This window comes from Ogataea angusta (genome assembly GCF_019207475.1).
Source record: "Ogataea angusta isolate 61-244 chromosome Unknown 61-244_NODE_5_length_850226_cov_91.758892, whole genome shotgun sequence".
Lineage (NCBI taxonomy): Eukaryota > Fungi > Ascomycota > Pichiomycetes > Pichiales > Pichiaceae > Ogataea > Ogataea angusta.
Genome location: NW_025065219.1, coordinates 653,835 through 668,485, shown reverse-complemented (window position 1 = coordinate 668,485; position 14,651 = coordinate 653,835). Strand labels below are relative to the sequence as shown.

At 56.1% G+C, this 14,651-nt stretch overlaps 9 protein-coding genes across 9 annotated transcripts; 3 read left to right on the top strand and 6 right to left on the bottom strand.

The window, feature by feature from the left end:
* Positions 1 to 2: 2 nt before the first annotated feature.
* On the bottom strand, positions 3 to 2,150 carry KL928_002923 (uncharacterized protein; the record flags this gene model as incomplete). Its single annotated transcript, XM_043203453.1, has 1 exon — positions 3 to 2,150. One exon carries the CDS (start codon positions 2,148 to 2,150, stop codon positions 3 to 5), a length of 2,148 nt encoding a protein of 715 aa, XP_043060077.1.
* Positions 2,151 to 2,206: 56 nt separating this feature from the next.
* KL928_002922 (uncharacterized protein) lies at positions 2,207 to 3,688 on the bottom strand (the record flags this gene model as incomplete). Its single annotated transcript, XM_043203452.1, has 1 exon — positions 2,207 to 3,688. The coding sequence occupies one exon, from the start codon at positions 3,686 to 3,688 to the stop codon at positions 2,207 to 2,209; it is 1,482 nt and encodes a 493-aa protein (XP_043060076.1).
* A 54-nt stretch (positions 3,689 to 3,742) lies between these two features.
* KL928_002921 (uncharacterized protein) lies at positions 3,743 to 4,948 on the bottom strand (the record flags this gene model as incomplete). Its single annotated transcript, XM_043203451.1, has 1 exon — positions 3,743 to 4,948. The coding sequence occupies one exon, from the start codon at positions 4,946 to 4,948 to the stop codon at positions 3,743 to 3,745; it is 1,206 nt and encodes a 401-aa protein (XP_043060075.1).
* Positions 4,949 to 5,090: 142 nt separating this feature from the next.
* KL928_002920 (uncharacterized protein) lies at positions 5,091 to 8,543 on the bottom strand (the record flags this gene model as incomplete). The annotated part of the gene is made up of 1 exon (XM_043203450.1): positions 5,091 to 8,543. The coding sequence occupies one exon, from the start codon at positions 8,541 to 8,543 to the stop codon at positions 5,091 to 5,093; it is 3,453 nt and encodes a 1,150-aa protein (XP_043060074.1).
* A 93-nt stretch (positions 8,544 to 8,636) lies between these two features.
* KL928_002919 (uncharacterized protein) lies at positions 8,637 to 9,779 on the bottom strand (the record flags this gene model as incomplete). The annotated part of the gene is made up of 1 exon (XM_043203448.1): positions 8,637 to 9,779. The coding sequence occupies one exon, from the start codon at positions 9,777 to 9,779 to the stop codon at positions 8,637 to 8,639; it is 1,143 nt and encodes a 380-aa protein (XP_043060073.1).
* Positions 9,780 to 9,955: 176 nt separating this feature from the next.
* KL928_002918 (uncharacterized protein) lies at positions 9,956 to 10,387 on the top strand (the record flags this gene model as incomplete). The annotated part of the gene is made up of 1 exon (XM_043203447.1): positions 9,956 to 10,387. One exon carries the CDS (start codon positions 9,956 to 9,958, stop codon positions 10,385 to 10,387), a length of 432 nt encoding a protein of 143 aa, XP_043060072.1.
* An 88-nt stretch (positions 10,388 to 10,475) lies between these two features.
* On the top strand, positions 10,476 to 12,544 carry KL928_002917 (uncharacterized protein; the record flags this gene model as incomplete). Its single annotated transcript, XM_043203446.1, has 2 exons — positions 10,476 to 10,933; positions 11,008 to 12,544. The coding sequence occupies 2 exons, from the start codon at positions 10,476 to 10,478 to the stop codon at positions 12,542 to 12,544; spliced, it is 1,995 nt and encodes a 664-aa protein (XP_043060071.1).
* Positions 12,545 to 12,671: 127 nt separating this feature from the next.
* Positions 12,672 to 13,163, top strand: KL928_002916 (uncharacterized protein; the record flags this gene model as incomplete). The annotated part of the gene is made up of 2 exons (XM_043203445.1): positions 12,672 to 13,051; positions 13,130 to 13,163. 2 exons carry the CDS (start codon positions 12,672 to 12,674, stop codon positions 13,161 to 13,163), a joined length of 414 nt encoding a protein of 137 aa, XP_043060070.1.
* Positions 13,164 to 13,273: 110 nt separating this feature from the next.
* KL928_002915 (uncharacterized protein) lies at positions 13,274 to 14,531 on the bottom strand (the record flags this gene model as incomplete). Its single annotated transcript, XM_043203444.1, has 2 exons — positions 13,274 to 14,179; positions 14,337 to 14,531. The coding sequence occupies 2 exons, from the start codon at positions 14,529 to 14,531 to the stop codon at positions 13,274 to 13,276; spliced, it is 1,101 nt and encodes a 366-aa protein (XP_043060069.1).
* Positions 14,532 to 14,651: the final 120 nt, after the last annotated feature.

Here is a 14,651-nt window from a genome sequence, read left to right as displayed (position 1 = left end):
CTCTATCTCCAAACACGGCCGTCCCGACGCAGTCTCCGTCTGTAGAGACCGAGGGCCTTGATCGGAAAAATAAACCGGTAATTCGGATACTCGATCGCACACGAGTGGTTGAACACCCCTTCCACACCCTCGGTTGCCCAGCTGCCGTCAGAGGCCTGTCTCTGGAGCAGCAGCCGAACTCCGCGCTCAAGAACCGTCAGATCAGGATACTCTGCCAGCAACAGGCCGATCAAGGCCCACGAAGTCTGCACCAAATTGGACTCCTTGGTGCTCACATAGGTGTGTGTCTCGCAGCTCTTCATCGACTCGCCCCAGCCGCCGTCAGCAAGCTGCCGCTTGACCAGAAACTCGCATCCTCTGCGCACCGTCTCGCTGTTGGCATAGTTGTGACCCGTCTCAGAAAACGCCTCGAGCGCAAACATCCCCGAATAAGTATAGCAGATGCCCCAGCAGCCGTACCACGAGCCGTCCGGGTTCTGGGCGTTCTCGATGTAGCGCAGCGCGCGCGAGATGGCCCGCTCCACGTCGGCGGCGCGGTAGTCGCTGTGCTTGCGGAAATACACCAGCCCCAATATACTCGAGTCCGTGCACTCGACGTACGGATACTCCACCATGATGTTGCCAAACACCTCTGCCGGATTCAGTAGCTCCAGCAGTGGCGTCGCCTTGATCTTCTCGTACGTCGAAAACGAGCCGTAGTACGACATCAGCCGCGAGCTCCACTCCACGTTCTGCAGCGAGAGCACCACGTCGACTGTCTTATGTAAGCGCTGAGTCAGCTCTCCGTCCGCGGGACGGGCCATCAGCACCGCTTTCATCGCCTCGGCCGAGCAGTCGCTGACCGTGTAGCCCTGGTCCTTGGTGGAGAACGGCCACGCGCCGACTCTCCTGTCTCTGTACGAGCCGGGCACGCACTCGGTGTCGAACTGCGACCGCAGCAGAAAGTCGACTGCTCTGTCGTGCGCGGTGGCCACGGCCTCGTGGTCCTGCACCTGTGCCACATGGAAGCACTGCACCGCAAACGAGCTGTCCCAGACCTGCGAGCCGTTCGTGCCCATCATGGTCATCCCGATAGGGCTCAGAAACAGCTCTTCTTTCAGCCGTTCGGCCACTCTTTCGAACCGTTTGCTGCGGCCCTCTTCTATGTACACCACGATGGTGTTGAAAGCGCCGTTGACGGGGGCAATGGACAGGTTGTCGGTGTTCTCGAGCTCCTTCAGAACAAGGCCGTACGCGATGTCGTTGGACCATTTGGCAAGCCACTGTGGCCGGTACTGGTCGTACTTGACCATCATCCAGTTCACCACGTCCAGAACCTTGGTGTGCGGATAATACAGGTCTATGCCGCACACTTTGTTGCGGCACGCGGCAAAGTCGATCTCTGCAAACGGCCGTGTGTATATCTCGGCACGGATCTGCTCCAAAAGCGGGTCCAGCTCGCACTGGGCCTTGCGGTTGTACAGATACGACACGGGAGCATATATGGCGCGCGTGTGCACCCACCACTTCATGGGGTGGATCGGCAGCCAGTAGGGAAGCGCAAACAGCTCGCTCGGAGCAGGGTTCACGCCCTCCCACTTGTACAGGTTCAGCACAGACAGCCAGATCTTGCCCCAGTGCGGGTTGCCCGTGGCTCCGCCCATGGCCAGCAGCGTTTTTCTGGCCTTGGCGCACGTCGGGTGGTCGGCGCTGAGCCCCAGAAGCCGCAGAACCACATAGTTGATCGTCGTGCCAAAACACGTCGACTTGTCCGTCTCGTGAAGCCCCCACCCGCCGTCAACAGGGTGCGCGGTGTTCACAAGGTACCGCACGAGCTCCCGGGTCACGTGATCTGGGATTGCGGTGCCGGTGAACTTGGCCGCCGCAACGTACCCTATGGTCATGAACATCGGGCCTTTGTACATGATGGGCCACGTGCCGGACTCGTGCTGCACGCCGGCAAAGTACGCGGCCGCCTTCTCGATCGCGTCGTCCAGCGACGGGTTCCCACTGGGGACGGGCCTGCTAGCCTGCAAAAGGTGTTTCTCGACTGCCGAGGGTTTCTGCAGGCCGTAGTGCCATTTCTGGTTGCCCAGGTCGCTCACCTCGAGCGTCCAGTGCAGCTCGTCGGTCGCGCTCGGCTCAATGCCCAGCTGGTCCGAGTAGTACATTTTGTTTTATTTTACGAAACTTAATTTATTTTGCGTGGCATGCTTATGTAAAAAAATTATTCAATTTTCCAGCTACCTGTCTGGCCGCGCACGCCGTCGAACGTGAGACAGTTGTCGAACGAGACGTACTGGTTGGTGAGGATCTTGATGACCTCCTGCGATGCGATGCCGCCCGTCAGTGCGCAGACGTTGTGGAGAGCCGTGCCTTCTGCTCGGAGAAGCTCATCGAGCACGAGCTCCAGCCCGTCGGGGAAAGATTTCAGCGTTTCCCAGCGGCACAGTTGGGAGATCGCCAGCGCACGGACTTCGGACTGGTCTTTGGGGGCAGCGTGGCGCTTGTGTTCCTTGTGGAATGTGTTGAGTGCCAGAAACCCGAAATAGATGTTGGTGTTGTGTAGCACCGGGTTCGCCTCGCTGAGCATTTCGGAGCTCCACACGTTTTTGGAGCCTCTGTGCACCTCCAGGACGCTGCAGTTCTTCACAAAGAGCTCGATCTCGGACCCGGCGATCTGCTCGGCTCGACCATGCTGCGCCAGGATTTGCAGCGCTAGTCCTTTGAGCTCGTCCCTGTCGGTTTCGTGTTTGGCTCTGTAGATGCTCTGCAACTTTAGGTATTTTTCCGTGTTGCTGGCCATGTCGGGCAGCGAACCGCTGAGCGGCAGGACGCCGTGTTTCTCGTAAAACTGTTTCAGTGCCTCCACCAAAACCCAGAACGAGCTCGCCGTAGACAGGTCCACCGTCTCCTGCATCAATTGCGCCAATTTTTCGTTCAGTTCGCTGGACCGTTTTGTCACCAAGGCGGCCTTCTTGATCGCCTCCTCGACGTTTTCGTCGTCGCCCAGCTGCGCAAGCCGCCGTCGCGTCTCTTTGGTGCTCGGCCTTCTCCCGTGCTCCCGCACAAACTCCTGGTACACCTTAATTAGCAGCACGCTGTACGGCACCTCGGCAACACAGGCCTCGTCCACAGAGTCCACGTACTCCTGCAGCTCGTCCCAGACCGCGTCTATGCGCAGATCGTCGGCCCGGGAAGAATGCGTCTCCACCATCGTTCGCTCCTCGCAGTACAGTCGGACCAGCGAGTAGAGTCCGATCGAGTGGGCGTGGAGCAGCGGGATGCGCAAGTCCCAAAGCAACTCGATCAGGGGAACACAGTGATCCAGCCTGCAGTTGACAACGCAGTCGAATTGGGACCAGAACGAGCGGTCCTTCAAAAGAGACTCGAACGAGCTCTTTTCGTGTATCACTGTACTGTCTGGGTTCAGCTCGCCCAGTAGTCTCGCCGCGCACTCGCCGCGCGCTTTGCCCGCTTCCTCTGCTACCACAAAGAAATTTGTCGCGAGATCTTCCGCAGAAACACGTTCTGAGTCCAACAGGACGACCTGCCCCACGCCAGCCAGAACAAGGTTCTTCACGGTCTCGCACGCCACGGCATTGGCCTCCACCACGCACACCCTCGAGCCGACCAGCCGCTTCTGTCCCGAAGAGCTCCACAACCGCATCTGGCGGTCATATTTGCTGTTCACCTCGTTGTCGTTCATAAATATTAAATAAATACGAAAAATAAAATTAAATAAATGCACTATATGCATCTCCTAAACTATTGTACACGTAGGTTTGTCTGGATCCACAATGTGGCCATACTGCTCCTTGAAAATCTCCTTCTCGTTCTCACGCTGCTTCTGCTTCACCTCCTGCGGGAAATACAGCTTCAGATACGCCATCTGGGCCAGATCGAGGTTCCGCTCGTCGGCATGCAACACCACCTCTTGGCGACACAGCGGACACTTGTCCTCCTCCTTGCGTTGCAGCTTCACCAAACATCGCACACAGAAAAGATGCCCGCAGTCCAGGCGGATCGGCTTAAAAGCCACAGAGCAGCAGATTGGGCAGGTGTAGTCGTCCAGCTGCGGAACAATGCTCAGCAGGCGCTCGCCGATTATCGCACACACATCCTTGCACACCGTGCTATTGAGAATATTGGCCTCAAACGACTTCTTCACGAGGTTGGGGAACAGTTTCAGCGAGTTGAGCGTCGTTTGCTTGTCGAACTTCTTGAGGATCTTCTGCACAGCCATGCTGTTGATGGCCTGGTAATTGGCGACCTTTATGATCAGCAGATTCATCTCTTTGAACGTGGCGAACGCCCCGAGCGAGTTGCGCTGTCGAAGCCTCTTGAGGATCTTGGTTTCGTTCACATGGTCGATAAATTCGCTCATTCGCTTGCGCGAAACCGCCACGTCAACGCGTCCCGAGGACCTCTCTCGGGTGCCAAAGAAAACTTCGCTCTCGATGTACATCTGGAAGATTTCCCGCCAAACATACATGTCGTTTTTGCGTCTGTTGGGAGACCCTACCTTGCCTATCACCGCGGCAAGATTCTCGACGGTGTCCACAAGTTCGTGCTCCTGCTCGTCTCCAAACCTGTTTAGCTCCTCCAGCTCCTCATATAAAGTCTGGAAAAAAAGGGTATCCTCGTGTAAACTGACGGTCAAAACGCTTCCGTCTCGCTCTTTTTGCACAACAGAAAATGTGTAGTCCATGTCGTTCAGCTTGGAAATCACCACCTGCTCCAGTTCCTGACTGACGTCGGTCGTCAGCTGAGGATGTAATTGGTGCTGTATCTGTTCTATCTCATATGTAAAACTCATGTTCTCCCTTTTCAGCCCCACGTTCTCGAGCTCCTCAACTACACGGTTGATCCTCTTCTTCAGGGCCTTGTATTGAATAGCCTTTTCAACCCATTCCGGAGGCACACCGTCCTCTTGGAGAATCTGTTGTAGCAGCTTAGCAAACTTCATTGTCCTGTCATACTAAATAGAAGGGTATATTAATATAATTTATATTTTTATATAATTTAATTTTTATTTTGGTTTATTTTTCACAACGTGCATACAAAGTTTGAAGCGATTGCTCAGAGTGATTCAATATTTAATAAAATGCTCATTTTTTCTTCTTGAAAATATTGCCCGCAGTGCCTAGCACCTTGCCGCCAACCTTGCCCGCAGTACCAATCACCTTTCCAGTGCCGTCTAGTCCTGTATTCAGGATTTTTCCGGCACCCCCCACAGCAGTTCCAGCCACGTTTGGCAGCTGCTTCTCTGCACTCAACAAGGTAATGTAGGATGGCTTAAAACTAAATGCGACAACCAGCTCGCCCGCAGGCTGTCCGTCATCGTCCTTCAATGGCAACGTCATTTCCTGGACACCTTCGGCAAACGGATTAATCTCGCTCATATTGAGTTTCACCTCGCCAAGCTTGTCGTCTTGCTCCAAACCGAAATCCCAGTCGGAAACTTTGAACCTCAGCACGGAATTGACTCTGTTGTCCACCTCAAAAGATGTCTCCTGGTTCCATTCTGGGTCCAAAGTTTTCTTGATGGTCTTGGTTTTGAAGATCTCCTCGCCATTCAGGTAGACCTTCGTAAATGGATCAGACTTACCGTTCGAGTCTGCAGAAGGCAATCCCGAGCCCCTGATGACACGCATGGTCATGTGTCCTGTGTTTCCAACAGAATCCTGTGCCGGCAGGTCCTTCATCAAGACAGGAATCCATCTGGCCTGCAACTTGATGCTGGCTCCGTTCGACAACTTGACAACGCTCGGCTGATCGTAGGTGCTCTCAATCAAATCCAGGGTGGACATGGACGTCTCTGCAATAGCTTCTTTCTTGATGTTGCTTCCTTTTTTCTCAGCAAGCTTAATGGTCACCTCAGAGTAATTGAGTTCTCTCACCAAACCTTCACCGGTAGCGTTGATTTGCTTATCACGAGAAGAAAGCCTTGGACTGACATATTCCGGATACCCAGATCTATCGAAAAAGACCTGCAGATAGCCGTCCTTTGGAAACTGTCCTTCAAATAGAGTGAAGACGCAGACACCGCAATTGTAGTTGCGAACTTTGTCCAGCGGCAGATCGAGCTTGGGCTTAGCATCTTCAAGTTCCTCTTCCTCTTCCTTGTCCTTCTTCTCCTCCGCAGTCTCCTTGTGGTCCTCTCCATTGTGTTGGGCCTTCTTCTCTTCCAAGGCGTTCCTCTCCAGAATGTCGTCTGGCGTCATCACAGGAAGAGTAGGGAAGAACGACATGCTGTAGGTGACACTGCCCTTTGCGCCACGCTTAGGATGCACAAGACGTCCTTCTTGAAGCTCGCCGTTGGTCTCGATTGGGTCTCCCTTGTCGTCGAACTCAATGAACTCGTTGAGTCTGACCTGGAACGAGCCCAAAGTTCTGTCTGGAGTCGATCTTTGGACGTCCATGGCTTCAATGGTGACTCTCTGGTTCGGAGACGCGATAGGCACGTAGATAGACTGGTTGAAAACAGGGTTGGTGGTGGAATCCTTGGTCAGAGTCCTTCCTCTTTGGACACCGTTGATCATGACTCTGACGTACGGATCGATAACGCCAATTTTCTCCAGGTTTATGAGGTTCATAGCCTTACCAATGTTGAAGCGAACAACACCGAACGGCTCGGTGTAGCCCATAGCGCCCGGCACTCCGGTCATGGCCACAGAGTTCCAGTTACATGTCAGCTTCACCTCACCAAGACCTTTGGTCAGCGGCAGCCACTCGTTGCCGACATACGACGAGTCGATGAGGTCTGTGAGCTTCATGGTGGCAGAGCCAATCAGTTTCTTGGAAGAGTCTCTCAGAACAACACGGACTTTGCACTTGGACCGGTTGTAGATGATCTGGTCGTGGCTGATGCTCCACGAGGCCTCCTTGCTTTTCTTGACAACACCAGTGGTAGCCTTGAGCTCTCTGTCCACGTACAACTCGGCAAACACGTTTCCTGGCTTCTTGTCGTCCTTGTTGTAGGATCTGGCACCCAGGAGCTTGATGACAGCCACACCGGTGTTGAGGTCTGGCGGTGGCGAGTAAGAGCCGTCTGGAAGCTTGGATCCCTGCAGAGTCTTCATCATTTTGAAGTCCAAGGTGACATGGCCGGCTTCTCTGTTGTTTCTCAGAATAGGCAGCGTGACGTCTCTGAGCTCGCCCTTTAGCATGATCTCCTCCAAATCGTACAGAACATAACCCATCATCTTGTCCTTTCTGCCGTCGTTCTCATTCTCGTCGTACAGCGTGATCGACAGGGGCTCGGAGGACGATTTCAGCATGACGTTGACCTTCTCGTTCCACACAGGATCCATGGTGTCTGGAATAACCTTGGTTTTCGCCAGAACAGCACCGCCCGTGGCGAACGTGAGGTACGGGTCGATGGTGTTGTTGAACGTGTCTGCCGCCTTGAGACCCTTGGCGTGTTTGACGTTGACTTCCAGAATTCCCAGAGCACCGTCGAACCCGTTACCGTTGAGCAGCTGTTCCAGGTTGAGCTGGAACGAGAGCGGGTCAAACAGCATCGGACCGGCAAACTTCTTCACCATCTCGTTGATAAACATGTACAGACCCGGGATGTTGAGGATCTCAAAGGGAAAGATGGTGTCTCCGCCAAAAGGCTTGGCCAGAAAGTCGAAATACGGAGCCTCCAGCAGCGACACGTTGACGGTCTGGATGTGCGGGAAACTTTTCATCATCCTCAGCCTGACTCTCACCTTGGCCTGGAACGCCACGTCCGAGACCACAATCGGGAACGTCAGGCCAAATAGCTTGGCCTTGACGACAATGTTCTGGTTGACGTAGTTCTTGAGCTGTTTCGCAGTGGCGTCCTCAACCGCGTTCGGAGTCATCGAGACCCACCAGTCCATCACGGTGACGTCATCGCTGGTGCGGTCGAGCGTGCGGACCTTGTCGATTCGCGGCGGCTTGGTGCCCAGCGTGAAGGTGTGGATCCACAGCTGTTTCACAAACGCAGGGATCGGCAGCCCAGCAAGAATCACGTTGGCCTGGTCACATACCAGCTGCGCAGCAGTGGGCTCGATGAACCGCCAGTAGCGGTCCAGAAACACATTGAGCCAGTCCATCGTCTCGAAATCGTCCTCGATGCGGTTCACAGAAAACTCTCTCTGGGCCTCGAGTCTCAGCTTAAGCCGGTACTTTCTGATCGAGGCGCGGTAGTAGAGCGCAGACGCGAGCGTCACAAAGAAGACCGGGCCCAGCGAAAACCGGAAGCGGCCCAGTAGCCACGACAAAAGGCCACCAAGGATCACAATGCCAACGGTATGGAACCAGTCGCCGTACGCAACTTCTGGCAGATACTCGTCCAAAAACGTCGACTTCGTCAGAAGATCAACAATCTCCTCCTCGTACGTGAGCGAGTCCTGGTGCTCCCAGCCCCCGACCTCTTTCCAGCCAGTAAAGGCGGCCGTGTGAGGCTGGCGTTTTTGCTCTTCTTTCTTCTTTCTCTCCTCCAGCAGCCTCCTGTCGGTCCTGCTCACAGGTCCGTTGAGGTCCAGCACGTGGAGCTCTGTCTTTTCAGAAGCAATTGTCTCTGTGGACATGGTAACTGTGATACGCTGGAAGCAACTGAAACGAGATTATTTACTTGGCCCTACAGAAATTTCCCGTGGTTGCTGGTGTACGGGTGTGTGTGGCTAGGCCAGCTCGCCGTACTGGTTGAGCCGCCGCTCGAGCAGCCTGACGCGGTCGCCGACGCTGATGCTATAACCGTGCTCGACCTGCACGGCGCTGACGCCGAAGAAGGTCATGCTGGGCCCGCCCAGATCGACGCGGCGGAACGACGCCAGCGTGCGCGAGACGGGCAGTTTGGCACGCTGCTTGCCTGTCTCGAAGTCGATGTTGGGGATCGAGCAGCGCGGGCACTTCGACGTCACGAGCCACTCCTTGCCGCTGATCGTGAAGCGGAACCAGTCGTCAGTGTCGTACGGTTTTTTCGGCCCGTCGATGAGAATGTTGGGACGGAAGTTGGTCGAGGTGGTGTACACCTCAGGGCCGTGTTCCTTGGCGAGGCGGGCGTTGAGGTCTTTGATGTCCGCGTCGGAAATGAGCAGGATCGGGAAGTAGTCCTGGAACTTTGTGACGCGGTATTTTTCGTGCGAGCCGGGCGTGTAGTTGGGCAGTGCGGTGAGGTTTTTCGGCGAGTTGGTGACCACCAGTTTTCCAAACGGAGCGTACAGCAGCTTGTAGTGTTCTGGCAGCCCGATAGCGGCCAGAAACGGCTGGATGTTGAGTTTCTCAAGCGCCACCACTTCGAAGTCGACCTTCCACAGTTCTGCCGGCTCGGGACTCCCCGACATTTTTTCCAGGTAGTCTTTGGAGACCGTCCGGGGCACGCTGAAGTAGTCCCTATTTTCGTATCCGACCACGAAAAGGTCGTCCTCCAGACGCAGCTCGACCTTGCTCAGCGACGCGTACTGTCTCAGCGACACCATGACCCATTTTTGCTGCGCTTCGTCGAACTTGCCCAGCATGTACATTCTGTCGCACTCGAGTCCGTGCTCGGTGACTTTCCATGTCTGGACCTTCAGCTCGGGAAATGATTTGATTGGGTGCACGCGAATCTCCTTGACGAACGTCTCGGGCTTGTCCAGGAACGGGATCCACGAGTTGACCTTGTAGGTGGTGTTGATGAGATATCGCACGGGGGCGAGGTTGAGGCTGAGGCCGTGCTGTAGTTTGGTCTCGTGGAGCGAGAGGGCCTTACAGAGCCACGTCACGGCGTTGAGCACCGCCACGGCAGAAACGAGATAAAACGGAATCGCATAGAGAAAAAACATCAGCGAGGGAGTGCATAAAATAAAAAATATACTCAAATAAATCTGATTACCCGATAAGATATTTTTCCCCAGCCACACCCGCTCAGCCCAGCCACCGAGATAACAAATTGACAGGCGCCCCAACAGAACCTGCAATTTCTTCTTTGCTCCATGGACTCGTCCGACAATTCCAACGAATGCCAGGGCGACAACGACCACACGTCCGTTTCCGAGCCCGTCTCGCAGATGCTGACCCCAGAGCCCGTCCCGCTGGACGTCCCGCACCCGTCCACTCCTCCGGCACAGGGCCCTGTGCTGTGCTCTGCCAGCTCAGGGGGCTCGTCCGAAATCACGACGCTGTCGCTGTCGTCGCCGCCGCTGACGCCTCCGCCACGCGTGATGCGGCGTCTGACGCCGCTGGACAGGTTCAGTCCGCGCAAGCGAGCGAACTCCATAGACGACGACCTCGAAACCCACGCCAGCCGCAGGCTCCTGCTGCTGGACCAGCGCACCGCACGCAGCGCGGCGCACACCGACGCCGTGTGCAAGAAACTGAGCAGTCTGCAGCAGCAGAAGCTGAGAAAAAGAGAGCTACTGCTGGAAAAGCTGAGCAAGGCCGTCAAAAATAGACAGGACTACGTGAACCGCAAGCGGCTCATAGCGTCGAGCACGGTGCGCCACATCTGCTCGGCGGGCAGCAGCGACGACGCCCGGAGCATGGAGATGTGCGTATCGCACGAGCAGGCCCCGTGCTGCTACAGCTTTGCCGACTCGTTCAAAAGTGTGGCTGGGCTCTCTGTCTGGGAGAATCTCCGACGGGTGCCGATATTCGTCAATTTCGAGGACGCGGTCGGGAAGACAGACATTGAGAATACGTACAGGTTCATCAACAGCCGCGAGATCGTGCGGCTGACGTCGTCGCTGTTTGCGGAAATCGACGTTTCGGGCGGGCTGGTGGAGCCGTTTCTTTTGGCACGGTGTTTCCTGTTTGGCTTTGCTATTCTGGTCGAAAAGGACAAGCACGAGCGGTACAATCGTGCGCCGATGTACGCGGTGCGGCTGAACGCGTCACAGCCGTTTTTCGACCGGCTGGCCAAGGACTTCCCGAACCTGAAGCAGCACCACCTCGACGACAGCTACTACGGGTTTCTTGTGGCTGAGCTGCACACCGCCACGTTCCATGTGTGGAAGCTGTTCCAGCGGCTGGTGCAGCTGAACGGGCCCGAGTTCGAGACGTACGCGTTCAAAGAGGCGCTCATGGCCAGCTACTACCCGGTCTTCCAGGTGTTCAAGTTCAACCACTGGTTTCGCAGTCTGGCGCTGCTGTCGGAGAGCAACGACGGGCTGAGCAAGCACCTGGGCTTTCTGCGCACGATGCGCTCTCTCACCGCCGACAACGACGTGCTGCTCAACGAGTACAGGTACATGATCCGCAAGGGCGAGTCGTTCATCAAGGCCAACAAGGAGCGGTTTGCGCGGCTCCAGGGCGACGGCCGCGTCGCCGGCCTCGCGTCGATCGACGCCATGGAGCAGGAGTTTGTGGCGCGGCACAAGGCAGCCGTGCTGTCGGGTTCGTCGCTTACAGACGACAACCCGCTGATCTCTGTGTCGTCGCGGAGCCGGTCGACGCTGCGCAGCGCCGCGCAGCGGCCCGTGTCGCTTGTCCCGCCCACGTTCTCGGTCGACAACTGGCGCAAGTACCTGTTCAAAGTGCTGCTCGAGTTCCGGTCGCGGGGCGCGCAACTGCGCATGCGGACGGGCAAGTCGCCCCGGCTCGGAGCAGAGCCGCTGGCCGCCGAGTGCGACCTGCTGGCCGAGTACGTCGACCAGCTGCAGCCAAACATCGAGGCGATCCGCGAGTGGCTCGGGCTCAAGACGTACAACGAGGGCTGCATCGAGGCGATCGAGCGGCTCTCGTACCTGGACTCGGTCGAGTCCATGATGGTGGACGTGGTGCAGATGGTGGAGCGGTGTCTGTACGCGATGTTCGTCGTGGTGGAGGACTCGAAACGGACGGTGAACCTGGTTTTCGCGCAGTCGGCCGATCACCGCAGAGAAAACTCGACGGCCATTTCCTTCCTGTCAGACTCGGTGCTCGTGCTCAGCAAGCTCCACAGCGGCAAGCTGCGGCTGGCGGAGTACTTCGAGATGAGTCTGGGCGTGCTGATCTGCGAAACACCAGACTTTCTGCGGTGCGAGGCCGAGTCGCTGCTGGCGCAGACGGCCCAGATCGACAAGGCGTTCATCCAGCGGTTTGTGGAGTTCGTCAAGGACTGCATGGTGTTTGGGATGAACAACTGCGTCAAGAGCTGTCTGCGGTTCATTGGCAGCAACATTGTGGAGTTCGAGCGCGACGTTTTCGCGTGCAACTATCCCTCGTCGAAGGTGTCGCTCAACTTGCGCTACCCCAATCTGTACAAGCAGATGCAGCTGCACAAGGAGCAGGAGCCGGCCGGCGGCGAGCCGACCGCAGAGACGGCGACGCTCGCGTTCTACAACCGGCTGTTTGCGGCGTTTGTGTGCAGCAGCAACACGGGCAAGCTGTACGAGATGCCCGAGTTTCTGGAGAGCTTCTCGATCCAGCTGATGGAGCTGAGCAACCAGGTGCGCACTCTGGTGACGCTCCAGTCGGTGACGGTGATTCTGATGAGCTCGCTGGCGACTCGCACGGCACTGCTGCCGGCGGAGCTGCAGCACAGCTTTTTTGCCGACAAGTCCCGGCAGCAGCTCGTGGATTTCGGAAAGCTGCTGGTGGAGCTGGACGGGTTCCTGTTGAACTACTTTGAGCACACCGAGTCGAACCGGCTCGGCAACTTTTTCAAGGAGGAGGTGTACAAAATACTGTGCACAAACGTGTCTGAGCGGCTGCGCGGCCGAGGCTACGACGAAAAGGCCGTGCGGGCCATTGTGGACATGAATTTCGACTTCAAGCACGTCTGCGGGCTCATAGCGCAGACGGAAAGAGCCAGCATCGGGAGCCCCAAAGTCAACTCGCTGAAAACTATCTACTGCAACGCCATCTATGACATCATCCGGCACGGCCGTGTTTTTTCAGCAAGTACGTCAACGAGCGAGCCGGTGCGGCGCAAATCAGCCGAGGTGGAAAATATTTTGCAGCCCGAGACGCATAGGGCATACAGCAAGTTCTACGCGGTCGAGCTTGTGCGCGACAAGATCGACAAGATCGTCCGCGACTACTACGCCGTCTTCAACGTGTGTGTCGAGGTGCACTTCCAGGACATGTACCTTGTGTTGCGCGAGTTTGAGGAGATCTGTGCCTTTGAGCGCAGACTGTGAGGGGGGAGCACGGCCTTGTGTCTGGGGCCGCTAGGACCAGAGCTCCGCATATTCCATGCATATGCGGGCCGTAGCAAACTTGACCCATCAAGAACTGTGCCACAATAGCACCACAATGGTGCTGCAATAGTGCTACAATGGCTGGTCGCAAATGAGACGGAATCCGCCCACATTTGGCCTGGCCGGGTCGTACGTTGAATCATTAAAGCTATACCGAGTCATCCCTCTACCTTGTAGTCCACGACCCCCCTCAGGATCTTGATCACCCCATATGCCTCGTGGATCATCTCGTCAGGGCTGATGGCGTTGTTTTTCGACCGGTTTTTGCGCTCGCTCCCGGGCACGGGCCATCTGCAACGGATCATGAGTCTGGAGCACTCAGAACACGTTGGCCTTGTTTCGCAGCATTTTTTCTTGCGCTGTCGACACGTCAAGCACCCTCTTCGCGATCGCTTGGCCTTTTCTGGCGTGCCTGACCCGGAACACGGCGAGTACTCTGTCGGGCTCTCAGCAACCGGTTGCAGCAAACCGTTCGAGCTGTCAGCTACAGCCTGGCTCACCATTTTGTACGTTTTCGTTTCCATGTCGTAGCACAGCACCTGGCGTTCCTCACGCCCCAGATCGCGTGCCTGGTTGCCCAGACTGGCGCTGCGTCGTATATTCCTCTGCATTGAAGACGGCTCGTGCACTTTGGTTGGGTGCTGGTAGTATGTTGGGCTCGCCGGCGCGTTCCTGAGACGCTGCTCGTGCTGTGGGTTGGCGTAGTTGTAGTTCTGGTACGGCGAGGACCCGTACAAGGCGAAGTCTGACACCAAGGAGGGCGGCTCCAACATGGGCATGGTCAGTGGCTGGTACGGCTCGTGCGAGTGTTTAGGGGCCGACGGCAGTCTGCCAACGTTAGTTTGAGGTGGTCTGGTATCAGCCTGGTCCGAAGAGTCCATGTACCTATGAAATTGGATTTCGGCCAGGAAGCCGACTTTATATATGTCGGGGGGCCTGGCTGGGGTGTAGAAAAGAAACCGTTTAATGTAGTTGGTTTGTGAATCGTGCATTAAATCTCGTCCATACGGGTCAGATTGATGGCCTGAACCGAACGTTCCACGCAAGTGAGGAGTGGGGAGCAACTATTTGGGCTTACCCAGTGAAAACCACACGGCTTGTCTGGACGCACGGAACCTCGAAAAACAAACTATTTCATGCATGCGCACGCGCGACGAAGCCATTCCCATACTAAAAATATCAACTTTTTGCGAGCTGTCAAATTGTGCGTTTCATGCAAACCTCAGCCCAATGCTCGGCCAGCAGGGCGGGGAACCTGGCTGTGCTGCCTAGGCCCTCGCAATTACGAGTCTCTACAGCAGCTGCGTCCCAATGAAAATCGAGGGTTTCGTGTTCCCGGCCCGCAAAATCCTGGGGTAAAAAGAAACCTGTTTTATCCGAGCTCAGCGCAGGATAATATGCGGTGCTGCACTGCATGGTATCGAAAACAGCAAGGTAGCGGCACAACCTTATAGTTTGACCATGTTGGGAAAGAGCCATCAGAGAGACGTGGAATTTTGCCGAGACACATGCGCGTCGATCGTCGCGTCCGGGAAG